At 39.1% G+C, this 19,929-nt stretch overlaps 1 protein-coding gene across 1 annotated transcript in view; it reads left to right on the plus strand.

Moving 5' to 3' along the window:
* The window catches only part of AKAP6 (A kinase (PRKA) anchor protein 6), a 524,753-nt gene extending 505,333 nt beyond the window's left edge, over positions 1 to 19,420 (plus strand). The window contains exons 14-15 of the mRNA XM_011941871.1: positions 9,796 to 13,209; positions 18,219 to 19,420. Of these exons, the coding sequence (XP_011797261.1) occupies positions 9,796 to 13,167 (3,372 nt within the window). The 3' untranslated portion in view covers positions 13,168 to 13,209; positions 18,219 to 19,420. The remainder of the gene's footprint in view (positions 1 to 9,795; positions 13,210 to 18,218) is intronic.
* The last annotated feature ends 509 nt before the right edge of the window (positions 19,421 to 19,929 follow it).

Here is a 19,929-nt window from a genome sequence, read left to right on the forward strand (position 1 = left end):
GTGGAGGCAAGGAATTGCAACTCAGAAACACATTGCTACTTGGCTGCCTTTCCTCTTATTATTATACACATTGAAGGCAAGTTTAATTAAGTCCTGTTTTGGGGTTTGAGGGCCACAATTTAATTTTTGGAGTTTTATTTAATGTCAGGAGTGGATTGGATAATAAAATGTATGTTGAGAATAAGACGGCCTTCTGGCCCTTCTGGGTCTAGGGCAGTAAAGCATCTAAGGGTTGTTGCCAGATGGGCCGTGGACTGGGCTGGATTTTTATATTTGATGAAAAAGAGTCTAAACGCTAACTGATTTGGGAGAGGATAAAGGAAAAAGGAGCATTAACCTTGACTATGCCTTTAGCTCCAGCCACCTTTTATTTAAGAGGGAATTGCTGGGCAAGTCGGGGAGGGCTAGTCGTCGAATGAAACTGTAAACCAAACCAAACCCGGTGTGAGGAGGGGAGGTGACAAAAGGATTATAGGGTTGGGGAGTGGAGGCTGAGGACAAATTGGGACCTAGCTCTGCCTGGCCAGGAGCAGCCTGGGGAGGAGGGGATAGGTCAGAGGGGTCCATAGAAAAGAAAGATTCAAAAGACTCAGAGATGCTTGGGATTGGGACTGAAGGGACAGGCGGGAAGGAAAGAAGGAAGATTTGGGATGAGTTGCATTGGGAACAGAGACTAGGGAGAGACCAATGTGTAAAAGTGCCTGGACGTCAGGGACCTCAGACTATTTGCCCATTTGCCCATTTTATGACAAGAATTATCTAGGTCTTGTAGGATGGAGAAATTGAAAGTGCCATTTTCTGGCCATTTAGAGTCATTATCAAGTTTGTATTGGGGCCAGGCAAAATTGCACAAGAAAATGAGGCTTTTAGGTTTTAGGTCAAGTGAGAGTGGAAAGGTTTTAAGTTCTTGAGAACACAGGCTAAGGGAGAAGAAGGAGGAATGGAGGGTGGAAGGTTGCCCATAGTGAAGGAGGCAAGTTTAAAGAGCAGGGTAGAGACACGGAGAGAAGGGGTGGGGGGTGCTTGCCCCCCAGGAAAGTGGAGAAGGGGTAGAGACATGGAGAAAAGGGATTGGGTTCTTGCCCCCTAGAAAAGCAGTGCTTGCCGCTAAGGGTGAAGGACCAAGGCAGGCGTCCCCGCGTGATCAGACACCTCTGAAACGTGGGTGAATAATCAGGCAGGTGTCCCCGCGTGATTAAACACCAAGGAAAGACTGTCTTCCTGAGTCCGTGACCGGTGCCGGAGTTTGGGGTTCATGGAAAAAACGCATCTCCTTTGTCTCTACCAGAAAAGGAAAGGAATGGAAATTCAGAGGCCTGACACCCACAACCCTCCCTTAGGTTATTCTAACCATAACTTGTTAGAATTGCTCTAAGAGCTCAAGGAAACACTTTACTTACATTTACCAGTTTATTTAAAGATACAACTCAGGAAAAGCCAGACGTAAAAGAAATGCACAGGGTAAGGGGGTGGGCAAAGCTTCCACATTTCTCCAGGTACACTACCCACCTAGCATCTCCAGGTGTTCTGCAACCTAGAAGCTCATCAAATCTCTTTGTTCAAGAGTAGTTACAGTTTTCATCTCTAGCCCTACCCCTCCCTTTTCCAGAGGTCCTTAGGTGGAGCAGAAAGTTCCAGCCCTCTAATCACTTGGTCTTTCTGGTGACCACCCCCAACCTGAGGCTCTCTCAGGACCCTGCCCTAAATTTTCTCATTAGCATAAACTCAGTTGTGATCAAAAGGGGCCATTATGAATAACAAAAGGTATTCTATCACTTAGGAAATTCCAAGGGCTTTAGGGGCTCTATGCCAGAGAACTGGGACAAAGACCAAATATATTTCCTATTATACCATAGCTTCTTAATCAAAATAGCACTTAGATGGGCAGCCCCTCCAGGGAAACTGAAGTTACAGTAAGAAAAGGAAGAAAAGAAACCTTTATTTTTTTTTGTTTTGCTCTTTCTTCTTGGCAGTCCTTCCTACAACTTCACAATCACCATGTTTATAGAACATTCAAGGTCTTTGCAACTTATTCTTCACACATAAAATCAAATTCAAAAGTGATAGGTTTTTTGCTTTTTGTTTTTTGTTTTTGCCTGGGGTGGTTGTTACGAGAATTGAGATGGGCTACTGTGCTTTGAGGTAGAGGTATTAGAACAGTTGAAGAGTTTCCTGTACATTCTATGACCTCTGTGGTTTCTCCGCTTCTATTCTCCTTCCAAGACTGCTGCTAGGACTAACAAGGTGTTGAACGGTACCTGATAGGGCCACACTCCTAATTTCAACTCAAATTTTACCAGAGAACCTGGACTTTTTCAGGCTTCTTTCTAGCACATCCTGTACTTGTTTCCTCATGCACTGGCCCTTAGCACCTGCCATCTCTAAGGTTACAAATGGTTTTCTTTTTGTTTATTCAGAGGCTTTTCCTTAATTCACATAAAGTTAAGCATTTTAAAGTGAGCAGTTCTGTGGTGTTTAGTACATTCACCATGTTGTGCAATCACCACTTCTACTTCCAAACGTTATCGTCACTCCAAAAGGAAACCCCAGGCCTGTAAAGCAGTTGCATCCCCTTCCTCCCTCCGCACCCCCAGGCCCTGGCAACTCCCAGTCTCATTCATCTCTGCAGATTTACCTATTCTGGATATTTTATATAAATGGAATCATACAATATATGACTTTATTATGTCTGGCTTCTCTCATGAAACATGTGTTTGAGGATATTAGCTTTTATAACTGAGAGTTTGCACCAGTTTGAAAGTCAGGGATTTTCCAGGTTGATTTTGCCACAGCGTAGTTTACCCTCAGAACCTTTCTCCAAATCCCCAGATCCCTTCAACAGTTCATGAGACAACAGGCAAGTCTTTTGACTTTTTTCCTCCAGATCACTCAGTAAATTTTTCCTTTCTTACTTTTTTATTTTTTACAGATAGGGTCTCACTGTGTCATCCAGGCTGGAATGCAGTGGTGCAATCATAGCTCACTGCAGCTTTGAGCTCCTGGGCTCAAGCAGTCCTCCCGCCTCAGCCTTACAAGTAGATGGGACTACAGGCATGTGCCACCATGCCTGGGCAATCAGTAATCATTTTTTAAGAATCTGCTTTATGCCAGGCACTATTTTAAGTACTGAGGCTCTAGTGGAGACAGGACAGTCAGAGCCCCTGTCCTCATGAAGTTTATTTATAGGAAGAAAACCCCTGCTTCCCATTGCTGGACTCCCTTTTGTCCCTGATCCCTTTTGAGAACAAAGGCAATTTTTACTGTTATAAAACTTACTTTAAAACAACATCTAATGGATTTTTCATTTTCAGCTATTTCAGAATTATCTGTGTAGTCAAGACTAGGAAATGTGTCCATGTCAGTACTCATTGTAGTGAGATTTGTGAGATGACTTTGGATTTGATTTGTCTGTTTTGAGTTTCTGATCAGCTTTGTTATTGAAAAAGAGCATTCACTAGAACAGTTTTTGATCATTAGTGTGAGATAGACTTTCAAAGCATTTTCTGAGCTGAGACAAGTTACTTTAACTTTATTGTCAATCTGATAGATAGTGAGCAGGATTTGATTGCTCTAATATGTCAGTTGTGATAGAATTTCACAGACAATGGACTTCCCTTTTTTTAAAAAAAGGTTATTTTCAGGAAATAGAAAGTCCTTGAGCTATGCCTTGCTGAGGACTGGGCAAATATCTTTTCTCATTTGGTTATCTTTATGGGATAAGTCCAGCTAGGATATGAAAAAACAAATGTATCACCTCATTTATAGTGCAGTAGAGGTGAGTAAGGGGCCTAATCAGTGTTTCTTTTTTTTTTTTTGAGACAGAATCTCGCTCTGTCGCCCAGTCTGGAGTGCAGTGGCGCAATCTTGGCTCACTGCAAGCTCCACCTCCCAGGTTCACACCATTCTCCTGCCTCAGCCTCCGGAGTAGCTGGGACTACAGGCGCCCGCCACCATGCCTGGCTAATTTTTTGTATTTTAGTAGAGATGGGGTTTCACGGTGTTAACCAGGATGGTCTCGATCTCCTGACCTCGTGATCCGCTCGCCTTGGCCTCCCAAAGTATCAATGTTTCTTTCATTGACTCTTTGGTCATACCAAAGAGATTAGTAAACCAACCTCCAGTCTTAAACACTGTTACGGTTATTTAAGATTCAGTCTTATTATCCTCTCCTCACTTCAGCAGAGGGAATATATGCTGATAGCTGCCAGTCATTGCACCCCTACTATGTACCAGGCTCTCCCCATAGGACTTTACATACATTTTAGTAATTTAAAGCTCCCAACAATCTATAAGGTAGATACAATGTACTGTAATTGTCCCAGATAAACAAACGATGGAACTGAGGCATATAGAAGTTAAATAACTTGTCCAGGATCACACAGCTAACATATGGGAGGGCTGATCCAGGATTCAAACCCAAACCTGTATGAGTACCTCCTCCAGTTGCAAAATGGCTGATAAACATGGAACATTATTCTTTTTATCCTAATTTTTATTTTCTTCTATATTTTTTTCTTGCTAACTCTAAATCCATTCTCTGCTTAATAAGAGGCAGAGTATTACAAACTCAGAGTTCCCTTAAAAGTTATCTTTCCATTTTCAGAGATGGAAGCAGCTGTTTGGCATTGTTCTTATATGGTTTGTTTGTTTGTTTGTTTGTTTGTTTGGAGACAGGGTATTGCTCTATTGCCCAGGCTGGTGTGCAGTGGCATGATCATGGCTCACTGCAGCATTGAACTCCTGGCCTCAAGTAATCCTCTGCCTCAGCCTCCAGAGCAGCTAGGACAACAGGCACATGCCACCATGCCTGGCTAATTTTTAAAAATTTTTACATTGAGACAGTGTCTCACTATGTTTCCCAGACTGGTCTCAAACTCCTGGGCTCAAGCAATCCTCCTGCCTCAGCCTCTCAAAGTGCTGGAATTATAAGCAGGAGCCACTGTACCTGCCCTGCTTTTGTTTTTGTTTTTATAAAATGTCTACCTAAGTCTAATTTAGGAAGATAATTATGTAACTAATGCTCAGACACTTTGGTTGTAGGTTCAGGGTTGAGGGGTACCAAAAAAGCAGAGTAAATATATGAACGTTGGCATTTCCCCTAGTTTAAATTGATTTATCTATCTAGAGCTATATGTTATCTTCTTCCACCTCTCCATCACCCCCTCAAACCTGTGTGTTCTGCTTTTTCACCCTGGGGTAAATATATACATCTTTATTCAATTACAGTTACTGCTGTTTATGTTGTTGTCACTTTTATGTGTTTGTATGTTATTGTTGTGTCCTACTTTCCTCCAGATAAATCTCTCCTTCCTGATTTTTGCATGTGGTGCTGCCCAATAAATTCCTGGATCTAGAATAAACAGGGAGACACATATTGCAAGACCTCCTTAATGGTTCTGCGCATTCTGAGTACCAGAAGTTTAACTGTAACATTCAGTTCATCCTAGTCTTTTTGAGATCTTTTGAAAAAAATCTTTCAAAAGATGCAACTTTTTAAAGGAAATTAAAGGTATCCAGAGGCAGCTATATATCAGTTCTTTATTAGGTTATTGTCTTGTAGACTGTCAAGTTCCTTTATCTTTACTCTTTAGCTAAATACCACCATTTAAGCTAAAATTTTAAGAAAATCCTGGAAATGCAATCATGGGAGACTTAACTCAGTTAAAGCCCTATACATGCAGAGGGTGTTAATTGAGATGTATATTACCTGCCACAGTTGGAATCTTGGTTCTTTCTTCTTTTTTCTCATCATCATCATCATTTCTCCAGCTGCTTTTACTACTTTCTCTGTATATGTTGTGCTAATGTAAATAAAATGCTTCTAAGTACAAAAATAATGAAATAAACTAGCATTATTTAATTCCATTTGTTTCTTGAGCAGATCTGTATAGGTAGGTGTGTGTGTGTGTGTGTGTGTGTGTGGTGTGTGTGTGTGTAATTATTTATATAATGCCTTGGTTTGGGCCAAAATTCTGTACCCATGCAGCAAGTTTATGAATAGAAGACCCTTGCATGAATTAATTCATAATTATTTCTGGAATTGCAGGCTCTCTTTTGGAACCTCATTTACTACTTCCTATCCATTTGGTCTCATTCAAATACTCTTAGATTTTGTCTAAATTCACTTAGATTTATCACTATAGCAAAGACAGAAACATTGTGCCTTTGAAAAAAAAGTACCAAATAGTTCCTCTGGGAAAACAACAACAACAAAAACAAACGTTTGATTAGCTTGAGCATTATTGGTTATGTTGGGCTATCATCAAAGAGAGCATTCAACCAAATAATTTTCCCATCAGTTATATCTTTGTATATGCAAATCTTTTTTTCCGAAAGAGAACTTTTTTAGTTATATAAATATTCTAATGTCTTTCTTGGAAACTTTTCCCACTTTCTTGCCCCAGGGGTATATTTTATGGTTGAAGTTAAATCCTGAGGAAATGGAGATTTTATTGAAAATATTGACAGAATTTAATCCACAACAGGAAGGGAGTGAGTGAGGGCAGAGTGAGTAGAACTTCTTTAATATGAAAAAAATTTGAAGTCTAAAGAGAATGATTTTCTAATGAATCCTGTCAGATATTTCCTGGAATTGACATACAAAAAAATTTCAGAAATCACAATAAATATAAGAGGTTTATAAGAGGAGAGAGTTAAGAAAAGAACAATATTACATCCAAAAGTTTAATCTTTTCCTATGGAAACTTTCCACTCCAACTACAGCTATTTGTCAGTGTTCCTTCCCCACCACACACACACAGATACCAAAATCCTCGGATGCCCATGTCCCTGATATAAAATGGTTTATTATTTGCGTATAATTGATGGTCATCCTCTTTACTTTAAATCATCTCTAGATTACTTATAGTAGTTCATACAATGCCTGTATATCACTTGACACAGGGAAAATTTAAGTTTTTCTTTCTGTAACTGAAATTTTTTTTACAAATATATTTGATCTGCAGTTGGTTGAATTCGTGAATTTGGAACCCATGGATATGGAGGGCCAACTATACTTTATTGAGCAAAGGAGTTTTTTCCTTTAGGTGCTGCTATAAGCTTTATAGTTTCTTAGGCTTGAATTCGCAAAGCCATAAAGGCAGCATTTGGTCAGAAAACGACTGTGTCATGGAAGATGAGTCTGAGTTGCAGGCATCACTTGGGCTTAGCTCCCAGCCCATCCAGATGGCGCAATTCCCACTTCTCCATGTGAGCCCCTAGGTTTGGGATCCTTGTGGAAAATCTGTGCTGCTAAATGTTAAAGTCAACCACAGAGTTACAAAAAGAGCTCCTTTGAAAGACTGATTCAATTATTTATCAGCACTCTCAGAGTACAGTGTCAGGCAAGATAGTATTTGAAATTAATATACTATTTGATCAGACTGATTGATTGTTCCTACAGCTGAAGATTTTAACATTCGTTAGCCATACTAACCGGTCATTAGTACTTCCTTTATCAGCAAGCAAAGAATAAACAGAAACTCTAATAAAAATTCATCACAGTGAATGTACTCCATACCTAAGCCACTATGATGATTACTGGGTACTAGATTAACCGCTGTAACATTGGCAGTGGGAAAGATTTCTCTTAGAAAATTTAAAAATATCCCTTAATTAATGTTTGCCTTGTAACTGGACTCTTAAACTTAAGTAGGCTATACAGATAATCTCTTACATACCCAGTATAGTAAAGTGCAAATGGGTATTTTATACTTAATGTATTTGTGTGGTACCCTTTAACTATTAGTTTCAGGAAGGATTGAGGGCTTCTTAGGAAAGTTTTGCTAATGTGCTGCAGGTGAAGCTTTTTCCCCACTACTGAGGAATAAAAGCATCATGGGCTGTTTTTCAACCAGTTAAAATAATTTTGACGTTAATACAAATATGCTAGCCTGTTATGCTGTGTGATACCTCTCTCTTTCTACCATGTCATGAATCCCTTGTGGTTTTAATAGCAAATTGGAAGTTATGATGTGAAGAAGAGAATGAAGCAGACAGAGCAAACCCTTTATGAATTGACTCAAGACCACACTAGAGCGATTCTGCATGTATTAAGAATTATAGCTACTGGCTGGATGTGGTGGCTCACACCTATAATCTCAGCACTTTGGAAGGCCGAGGTGGGAGGATCACTTGAATCCAGGAGTTCAAGACCAGCCTGGGCAACATAGTCACACCCTGTCTCTACAAAAAATAAAAATTAGCCAGGTGTGGTGGCACACACCTGTAGTCTCAGCTACTTGGGAGGCTAAGGTGGTTTGAGCCTGGGAGGTTGAGACTGCAGTGAGCCATGATTACACTACTGCACTCCAGCCTGAGCTACAGAGCAAGACTGTGTCAAAAATATATATTTATATATATATATATCTCCACCTAATACTGCCTGCCTCCTCAGCACTTCGCAAGTACTAGCTTATTTAATACTCAGAATGATCTCGAAAAATTGATAATGCTATCCCCATTTTACGGGCAATGAGACTGTTGCTCAGAAAGGTTAAGCAGCTTGCCCAAGGTCACGCATATGGTAAGCAGCAAAGTCAGCCCTTCAACCAGTCTGCAAGTTCTAGTGCCATACTCATCTGCTTGGCTACCCTGCATAAGCATAAGCTGAACTTAGAAGTTCTGTTTGTGTTTCTGTCTGTAGGTGAGCCCATCAAGGCCTGCATTTTATATATATATATATATATATAAAACATCTTATCTTTCTTGGCTCTAGCATGAATTCAGACAGCTGGAGAGCAAGTAAGGACAGTGAAGGAATTTGAACAGAGTCCAGGAGTCCAGTCAGCTACTCTGTCCCAGAATATGTCAAGCTCTATCTAAACAGAGGCAGAGCCAAGAAGTCCAAGGAAACATCAAGGGTCCCAAGTGGGCAGGCAGAGGGCAGCATAAGGGAATCTGGGCTACTTCATCCTGGGGTGGTCAGGAAAGTCTTCACATAATTATTCTGGGGCTGGTGTGGGCTGGAGTGAGAGGTCCCTGTCTATAAGAAATGGGGGCAGGACTAACAGTAGTGAGCCAAGTTAACAAGGACCAAAGTGAAATCTCTGTCACAGAGAGAGACTGGAAAAGAAAGGAGATGAGAGCACTTTGACTAAAAAATTGCCCTGGAGCATTCAGGGTCTAGGAAGATACAGGTAAGGGAAACAGTCAAGTGTTGCTAATCTTATGTCTGCTTGGGAGCAGCGCCACAATCTGAAAAGACAGATCCCTGAACAGGAGCACAGAGGAAGGGGTACACAGTCATGTGCCTCTGGCCCATGAAATGCTATACATGGTAGCTACAACTCTAAGTCCCCAGGCAAAAACTGCTTAAAATGGAGAACCCATGAATAGAGGCAAGAAGGAGTTTGCCATGTGTGGCTGCGGATAGTATTCTACTGTGGACTCCAGAACTAAAATAGGATCAGTGTGAATGTACCTTAGGAGATGTCATAGGCTGTACTCTTTTTACCTTCATTCACCTGATAGTTTTCACTCTATCCAAGATTTAAAATGTAGATAAATCAATAGGAGAAATGGCTAATTCCATAAATTACAATTTGACAATAATAATCATACATTTTAGTCTATGTTGTTGCCTTCAGTAACAAATTACTATTGATCAAAAAGCCTATTTCAGTAAATTTTGGGTGTTATTTCAGAGAGGATTAGAGTTGATAATTAGGCTATCTTTCAAGTCCATGCTTGGGGCAGTTTTCTTTCCTGAGTCTTCCAAGAGATTTTCAGTGGATAAAATCTGCATGCTTGTGTTCCCTAATTCTTTTCCTTTCTTTTTTTCTTTCTCTCACACAGGAGACTTTGAATGTGATTGATCCTGGCTTGATGGACCTAAACGGGATGAGTGAGGATGCCCTGGAATGGGATGAAATGGACATAAGTAACAAGTTAATTAGTCTGAATGAGGAATCAAATGACCTTGATCAAGAACCCCAACCTGTCATCCCTTCCTTGAAGCTTGGAGAGACAAGTAATGAGGACCCTGGTTATGATGAGGAGGCTGATAACCATGGGGGATCTCAGTATGCCTCAAATATTACTGCCCCTTCCAGTCCACACATTTACCAAGTGTACAGCCTACACAATGTTGAACTCTATGAAGACAACCACATGCCATTTCTGAAAAACAATCCAAAGGTCACTGGCATGACACAGCCTAATGTTTTAACTAAGAGTCTCAGTAAAGACTCTTCATTTTCATCTACCAAATCTTTGCCAGATCTTCTAGGCGGTTCCAATTTGGTAAAGCCCTGCGCATGTCACGGAGGAGACATGAGCCAGAATTCAGGCAGTGAGAGTGGAATTGTCAGTGAAGGAGACACAGAAACCACTACCAACTCTGAAATGTGCTTGCTCAATGCAGTGGATGGGTCCCCAAGTAACCTTGAAACTGAACATCTGGACCCACAAATGGGAGACGCAGTTAATGTGTTAAAGCAAAAATTTAAAGATGAGGGGGAATGCATTAAGCTTCCAAATAGCTCTCAGTTGTCCATTTCACCAGTGGGTTGTGTAAATGGAAAAGTTGGAGATTTAAACAGTGTTACCAAACATACCCCTGATTGTTTGGGAGAAGAATTACAAGGAAAACATGATGTGTTTACATTTTATGATTACTCATACCTCCAAGGCTCAAAACTCAAATTACCAATGATAATGAAACAGTCACAAAGCGAAAAAGCACATGTGGAGGATCCCCTGCTTCGTGGTTTTTATTTTGATAAAAAATCATGCAAATCTAAACATCAGACTACAGAGTTACAACCAGATGTACCTCCCCATGAAAGGATTTTGGCAAGTGCATCTCATGAAATGGATCGCATTTCATATAAAAGTGGCAATATAGAAAAGACATTCACTGGCATGCAGAATGCCAAACAGCTCTCCCTTTTATCTCATAGTTCATCTATTGAGTCCCTTTCTCCAGGGGGTGATTTATTTGGATTGGGCATCTTTAAAAATGGCAGTGACAGCCTCCAGCGAAGTACTTCTTTAGAAAGTTGGTTGACATCCTATAAAAGCAATGAAGATCTTTTTAGCTGTCACAGCTCTGGGGATATAAGCGTGAGCAGTGGCTCAGTTGGTGAACTAAGTAAAAGAACATTAGATCTCCTGAATCGTTTGGAGAATATCCAGAGCCCCTCAGAGCAAAAGATAAAGCGAAGTGTTTCTGATATCACTCTTCAAAGCACTTCCCAAAAGATGTCTTTTACTGGCCAAATGTCATTGGACATAGCATCTTCTATCAATGAAGACTCAGCGGCATCTCTAACAGAACTTAGCAGCAGTGACGAGCTCTCTCTTTGCTCAGAAGATATTGTGTTACACAAAAACAAGATCCCGGAATCGAATGCATCATTCAGGAAGCGTCTGACTCGTTCAGTGGCTGATGAAAGCGATGTCAATGTCAGCATGATTGTTAATGTCTCTTGCACCTCTGCTTGCACTGATGATGAAGATGACAGTGACCTGCTCTCCAGCTCTACCCTTACCTTGACTGAAGAAGAGCTGTGCATCAAAGATGAGGATGACGACTCCAGTATTGCAACAGATGATGAAATTTATGAAGACTGCAACTTGATGTCAGGGCTAGACTATATAAAGAATGAATTACAGACATGGATTAGGCCAAAATTGTCTTTGACAAGAGAGAAGAAAAGGTGCAATGTCAGTGATGAGATGAAGGACAGTAAAGATGTGAGTAGCAGTGAGATGACCAATCCCTCTGATACTCTGAATATTGAGGCCCTTCTAAATGGCTCTGTAAAACATGTCTCTGAAAATAATGGAAACGGTAAGAATTCATCTCATACCCATGAGTTAGGGACAAAGGGTGAAAATAAGAAAACTATTTTCAAAGTTAACAAAGATCCATATGTGGCTGACATGGAAAACGGCAATATTGAAGGTATTCCAGAAAGGCAAAAGGACAAACTGAATGGGACTTCAAAGGTGTCAGAAAATCTTGCTTCAAATGGGAAGGAGATTTCAGAGAGTGAGCATTTTAAGTGTAAAGCACTTATGGATAGTTTAGGTGATTCAAATACTGCTGGCAAGAAATTTGTTTCCCAAGATGTTAGACATCTTCCGAAGAAATGTCCAAGTCACCACCATTTTGAAAATCAAAGCACTGCGTCTACCCCCACTGAGAAGTCATTCTCAGAACTGGCTTTAGAAACCAGGGTTAACAACAGACAAGACTCTGATGCACCAAAATCATCTGATGATGCACCGAGTATGGCTGGAAAATCTGCTGGTTGTTGCCTAGCACTTGAACAAAACGGAACAGAGGAAAATGCTTCTATCAGCGACATTTCCTGTTGCAACTGTGAGCCAGATGTTTTCCATCAAAAAGATGCCGAAGATTGTTCCGTACACAACTTTGTTAAGGAAATCATTGACATGGCTTCAACAGCCCTAAAAAGTAAATCTCAACCTGAAAACGAAGTGGCTGCTCCTACTTCATTAACTCAAATCAAGGAGAAAGTGTTGGAGCATTCTCACCGGCCCATCCAGCTGAGAAAAGGGGACTTTTATTCATACTTATCTCTGTCATCTCATGACAGTGATTGTGGGGAGGTCACCAATTACATAGAAGAGAAAAGCAGCACTCCATTGCCGCTAGACACTACCGACTCGGGCTTAGATGACAAGGAAGACATTGAATGCTTCTTTGAGGCCTGTGTTGAGGGTGACCCTGATGGAGATGAGCCTTGTTTCTCTAGTGCTCCTCCAAATGAATCTGCAGTTCCCAGCGAAGCTGCAATGCCACTACAAGTAATAGCATGTTCTTCTGAGTTTGGTGATAGTTCTCTTTTAGCTGATGATGCAGATACAGTGGCTCTTTCAAGTCCTTCCTCTCAGGAAAGAGCTGAGGCTGGAAAGGAAGTGAATGGTTTGCCCCAAACTTCCAATGGCTGTGCAGAAAACTTAGAGTTTACTCCTTCAAAGCTTGACAGTGAAAAGGAAAGTTCAGAAAAAACAGGTGAATCTGGAATGCCAGAAGAACAAAACGCTGCTTCAGCCAAATCTAAAGTTCAAGACCTCTCCTTGAAGGCAAATCAGCCAACAGACAAGGCTGCATTGCATCCCAGCCCCAAAACTTTAACCTGTGAAGAAAATCTTCTAAACCTTCATGAAGAACGACATAGAAATATGCATAGGTAGAATGTACCCCCGCCCCAAGCATGAAAATCATCTCACTGAAAGGTACGTATAGTCCTCGTGCCATATATGTATTTAAAATATTGAGTTCAGGTCAGCAAAACCATGGTAAGAGAAAAGGCTAGTCAGAATGACCAATTATGGCAGACAGTTATCTAAATAAGACATTTGGATAGAAGAAATGCTCCCAACAATGAAAGTAACTGTGAAGCAAAAGAAAAAACAAAACAAAACAAAACAAAAACAGGGAAAATTGACATTCTTAGTGACATTATCTTTATTACATCATTCTGGCAAGAATACAAAATTTGAGGAAGTAGTTGAACAATTTAAGGCCTCAAATTCTTCCACTGAGGGAGAATGAAAAGGTTATCCAAATCGCAATTATACTCCATGATCAAAATTCACGCACAGTAACAATACCCTCCACTTCAGCTTCTTGCACAGAGAGCTGTCCCTTCTCTTCAGTGCTTGGAGATGAACAATGATTAGGCTAAAGGCTGCATCTCCTGATTTGGCCCTTGCTTTTATGCTTCTGTCTAATGTAACTATCATCACATTTGCTTCCCCAGTGGAAGACTGTGCTGTCACAACTCCTAATCATGGCCATGTCTAAGGATTCAAACAGGAGGGGAAAGTTGGTTTTAAAGAAGAGGCTCTTATTTATCCACACATAGATTGAGAACAGGCGCAGAAAGCAAATGCAGAAAGAATACATGACAAGTTAATGGCGTTTTCATAAAAACAGAATTTTTGAATTTTGCCTGAAGGTGACAGGCTGATTTCCATCAAATTTTTTAAGAAAGTCATTCCGCTCTTCGTATTTAATAAGACAGCTATTGATCGATAATTCCAGGATGATGAGGTGTCTCTAAAAGTGACACAAAGATTCTGTTATTTCCCATTTCTAAGCCCCAGTGATGAATATGCTTTCTCAATCAAGTTTAAAGAAGAAAATTTGAGCTTTCAAATGTGAGAGTCATATTTCACCCAAGTATGAGGTACCTAATGCCACCTCCACCCCCCACTCCAGAAGCTTAATGCCGTCACCTAAACTCGTGCTATAGGAAATGAATTACAGAAGCAATCTACCCTAATTTGTTAACTTATTCAAATAACAGTTATTATACTTAACTATGCTAAAGATTATCTTTTTTGTGGCAGATTGTTTATTTTTTGATGAGCCTAATTACTGATTTTCTAAAAGTAATTTACATTTATTACAAATACATCTTTTAAAATGTGACAGATAAATGTTGTTCCCATAATGTATTATGAAAAAAGTTACTATTTAAAAACACATTATTTAATTTGAAAGATGAATGGCAAACATCATTATTTTTTTCCTGCAACACCTGTGCCCTAAGCTTATTAAAATGTGTGATTCTGTGTAGAGCTGCTAGAAATGGGGACTAAGGGGGGCATCTATACCATATATACCCTAAAAATAAACTCAGTATGCAAAATTGAAGAAAGGCCTCCCACTTGCTAATATAGCTCAACTAATTTTCTGTGTTTCAGACTCTATTTACAATTGGCTGCAAGTGAGAACAAAAGTAGGAGAGAGAGAAATGTATTTTCTGTGAAACATGTCCACCCTATAATCACATTCTCCATCAGTATGCAGTAAAACTGACCATTAAGGGAGAGTAACTGCAATTCCATAAGCTTCTTCAAAACAAGTTCTATTAGAACCGATTGTACTGCTGGCTCTGCCAACCTCCGCAGAAGGGCTGGTAGAGCCTGGCTGATTTTGTTTTCTGAAAGGGGATAAAGGCTTGAAAGCAACACCACTCTGAGCATGACATCATGTGACTGTGACCCTCAAGTCACCAGTCATGCTGAGATCTGGAGCTCCAGAAGCTCTGGCACCGGAGAAGCCTTTGCGATGCACTCTCCCTTTTTTGATCCTCTGGGAATTTCTTCTCTCTCTTACATAGAATTGAAATGAAATGTAAATGATGAGCAGCTCCATCTTTAGACTTGGAGGAAGTGAATGTGCTGATGGATCTCTGTAACCCTCACATTTTACAAGCAGGGACAGTGTAAAACTAGCAGCCAGCCCGCCTGCCAGTCAGCAATATTTTTTGTTAAGCCCCGTTGATGCCTGGCCTTATCTCGGGCAAAGGGAGAAACAGCCAGATTTTACTTCTGCAGAACTCACATCGCCCCCAAGTGACTTGTTATAGGCCTAGAGCTATTTAAATACCCATATTTACTGGTCCTATTCAGGATTTTTTTTTTTTTTTCAGTATCATGTGGACAAAACATCCGGATGCCTGAATTTTTTACCAGACATTAGCATTGGATAACTGAGTATAAATAGTCACATATTGTTAAAATACTATCAACCAGGACAAGTTATTTAATCTCAAAATGTTGACATGCCTTCAGTATTTAATGTCAAGAATACATAGTAAAATTGTTTGATAAATATGAGGTTTCATGTCTACAAGAGTCTAATTGTTGTCATTGTTTTTTCTACAAGTTCAGAAAAAGAAAAAGAAAAAGCTGTGCTTTTTAAAGTCATTTGAAAACCATCCATTGTGATGCTCTTTTTATCAGGACAGTAAAATTCACCAAATTCCATTTGCTGTTTTTTTTTTTCCAGAACTAAGTTTTCAGATGATGAAATGATTATAATGCCATCCAGAAGAGATATAACTTAGAATAGCAGATAGAGTTTGCATCAGTAACAAAAAATGTTTTTCAGATTTTCAAAGGTTTTTTATTTACTGTATTCCAATTAAAAACCCACTGAAACTGCTTGAGAAGTTTTAACATGATCTAGCAGTATGCATTTGCACTGATTTCCAGGCATACTGCTGTGCTTTTCACTATTTTCATTTATGTGTCATGTTTCTATAAAAATAGAGAGGTCAGTTACAGCAGATCACATCAAAGAAAAGGTAACTGGAAAGATCCAGATCTTTCTGCCTAATTTGGAGGAAGCACATAATGTATGTCTGTAGTGCCTCCTAGGACCTGCCTAAGAGATGTACTTTTCACTAATCTTTTTGCTGTATTCTGACAGTTATTTCTTCATAATCCTCATCATAAGCCTCTGATCTTGGATGAATGGTTTAACCCTAAACTTCAGGCTGGATAAATCCCATGGTATAAAAATTTAACTCATCATATGCGGCCAGTGTGTGCCTTTTCTTTTCCTTTTGGTCTGCTCTAGTGACTTGTAGTTTTGTTTTACTATGTGTATGTGTAAGAGTGTGGTGTTTTGGGGGATGGGGTGAGGAGGTGTATTTACTTACAGTGCAGATATTTCCTTTAGAACTTTTTAGCTTTATTGCCTTTCCTACTTTATTGGTCTGTAAATGTGGTAGTTGGTGGTCAGTAGATTTTAGATTTTAGGCAATTACTTGTATTTGTACATGCTCAAGTACACACATAAAAAGTTTTAAATGCTGCTGCTCAGATTTTACAAACTGAGAAATCTGTAAGAACATTTGTTTCTCATGTACACAGCACAATTCCCATTCTGTTCATTGGATTGACATTAAGTGCTTAATATTTTCCAAAGCTGGTCAACCAGGTTTAAGAAACTACCTTTGGTGATTGTGTGTGAATTTTTCACTAGACAATACAGGTATAATCTTATCAAACTTATCTTTAAAATAACTTTAATAAACCAAGGTTTTGCTGGATGTGAAGTGTCTTTAAATTATCTGGCACTTCTGAATAACTAGCCCTGCTATGCTAAATAACAAAGATGTTATTGTGCATCACCTGTCACCTATCACACACACACACACACACACACACACACACACACACAAACCCCAGATCTGTGCCTCAGCCAATTTGGCCTGCCCATTTCCAAGTGGGCCAAGTTGAAAGAATTGATTATCCAGAGAGAATTTAAATGCCAGCATTTAGTAAGACCCGATTTGCCTCACCTAAGGATTCCCTACTCTGTGGCCAGATTTCAAATGAGTCATGTCCTCAGCATTTGAACAATGCACCAGGCTTTCTTATGTTACTGCATTATTTTACTATACCAAATTTCATCCCATCTGTTTCTGTCTACCCCTGTTCTTTATCTAATTTTTCGTCTTTCCCCAACTCCCCATGGCTCCAGTCAAATGACTTTCTGTTAAGGTTTTTCTGGCTCTTAACACAAGTTGAAAGATTGTAGAAAAACAGAGAGCAAGACAAAGACAATATTTCGTTCTTGAGGGACAGTAAAACAACCTGATATGAGACGTCAGAACTCAGTTTAAGCCCATACAAGCAAAAGCCTGCTTTCTTTGAGAGCTGGTCAGGGGACTTACAATAATTGCATCCTGCATTGCCTAAACTTGATATTTAGGTGTTCCTCACATTTGACCAGTTGCTTTTAGCCATTTAGAAATAGGCAGAACGGATCGAGTTTGGAACAAATTTATATCATAGCCATGAGATGTACAAATATAATTGAATCCATCTCGTTTCCACAATGCTGTATGTACCTTAAATGAAATGCATGACTATTTGAGCTAGAAGCCCCAGTTATATCTTTTTTTAGGCTGAAACACTTCGGATAATCACAATGTTATGAATCTTTCACCACTATACAATAGTGGAATTGTTCGATATCATACATAAAATCACTGCAGGAAGGGTTAAGCCTGAGAGCCTATCAGTTCCCAGTCTGTGGAATCATTGTACATTGTAAATACTTTGCCGCATCACTTGGCATCAGCGGCCTCACATTTTCATATTGGTTTGAAGCTATTTTGATGTTCCAAACTGAGTTCACAGGCAAAAGAGTGGATGAGATCCACAGAAAAGGTCAAACTTGATGATTTTTCTTGTTTTCTTTGAAACCATATCTTTTTTAAAAAATCAATGTATTTTTCACATCTACACTGAGACTTTTTTTGTCAGTAATGTGAAGCTTGGGCTATTAAAATTATTTATATTTTATGTATCTTTTTATTTCAGAACATTAGCAAGTAGTACTACAATTGCAGCCTTCAATGGTTCCTCAAAGGGTTTGGTTTTGCTGATGAAAAATACATTTCTGAAACCTTTTCTTGTCACTTTTTTGTTTCTTGTAGATACGCCTGGCTGCAACTCAGGGGTGGCCTCATCCTCCCGCCCTGGGCTGGTCTCTGGTTCCATCACGTTTGTCACTGCCGTTTATTACATTGACTTCTCCCAAGATGAATCTTCCTTCCAAATGTGTTTTCTCCACACGAGCCTTGTGATCTGAATGTGTGCGCTGGTTCTCTTTAGGTGATCGTCTTTGAAGTTCAGCAAAGCTGCTTGTTCTCCCATGGATTCCTGTCCCAAGCTACCTCTACCAACCCTCTCTCTCCAGCTAGACTTTTCTGTTTGCCTCCTCCCCTCCCTTCTGCTCTTTAAAGTTCTGCAGTTCACCAACTGGTGGTCCATTAAATTCTCCTGTCTAGAATGACCCCCCACCAGTACTTGACCAATTTCATGTTTCAATCTGGATTTTTTAAAATGGTATGATGACTGTGTTTATTGAAAGAGTTTTACCTAAAAAGCTAACATTTGAATTGATTGCAGCATAGAGAAGAAACACTGGTCCTTCTTTCAAAATTAAGCAACTATTAAAAGCGCCATTTTATTTATTTCATTTAAAAAATAATCTATGCAGCATTTCAAGAAACAACCATATGATGTTGTATATTATAAACTGGTGACATTCTACTATTGAATTATGTACAACATTTTCATTTTTTATGCTTCTTGAGGTGGTAATGAGAAAAAAGTTTTTTAAAAAAGTGTGCCTTGCTGTATTTCTTATACCATTTATTAAAAAGCTGCTTTCACGGTAAAATTATGTTGGTTTGAAAGGAGGAAATAGCAAGGTTAAGATGTGTGAATAATTTCTGTATATATGTATAACCAAGTGCAAACATTGATGTATAATGACAGTATAAAATGCTTTCATGTTTGTGATGTCTAGTGATGTGGAAAATATAAGCCTTAAATCCATTAGATTGCATGGTAATTAAAATTGGCATAATAAACACAGATTATTGGGGGAAAAGGAAAATTAGTGATCTCTTCTACTATGTTCTTTACCAAATTGTTGCATCTGGTTCTGAAAAAGCATAGCATGTAGCAGCTTCCAAACATATTCATATTGCTTAAGAGGCTTAACATTACCTAAACTAGAGACTAGACATAAAGCCTTCAGTTTTCAAAATCTTTCTGGTCACTATAAGGATCTTGGAACAGCAAATGATTACATGTCAGTTCCCCTAAACCAATAAAAATTTATACTAGATTTTTTATTTCTACTTATCATTAATGATTTGGTGTTGGATTTCAGGATACCTCGTATGTCTTAATTTATTTTAAATATTTATTTTGAATGAGTTTGATAGAAAACTGGTAGAAAAGTATAGAAAATTTGACTATTATTTATAGATTTCAGGTATATTTATATGTGTAAAAGACATTGACAAAGATATAGTCCATCTGGCCTTTACTGACTCCTGTTAAATGCAGTTTTAAATTTATATCATAACACCTACTTAAGTGCCTGACACAGTAGGTATTCAATAAAAATTTACTGAATTAAAGGATTAAATTAGGTGACATAGTGACATCTGTCCCTTTATTTTGACACTAAAACATGGACACAACTAGAAAAGGGTACAGTGCAATATAGAATCACAATAGATAATATGTATCAAATTTCAAAAACGTAAAGGATGTTGTGGGTTCACGTAGTCACAGGAATGACAATCATTTATTTAACAGATAGTTCAGAAACCCTTTTTGTCTGCAACG

The sequence above is a fragment of the Colobus angolensis genome, unplaced genomic scaffold (genome assembly GCF_000951035.1).
Source record: "Colobus angolensis palliatus isolate OR3802 unplaced genomic scaffold, Cang.pa_1.0 Scaffold202, whole genome shotgun sequence".
Lineage (NCBI taxonomy): Eukaryota > Metazoa > Chordata > Mammalia > Primates > Cercopithecidae > Colobus > Colobus angolensis.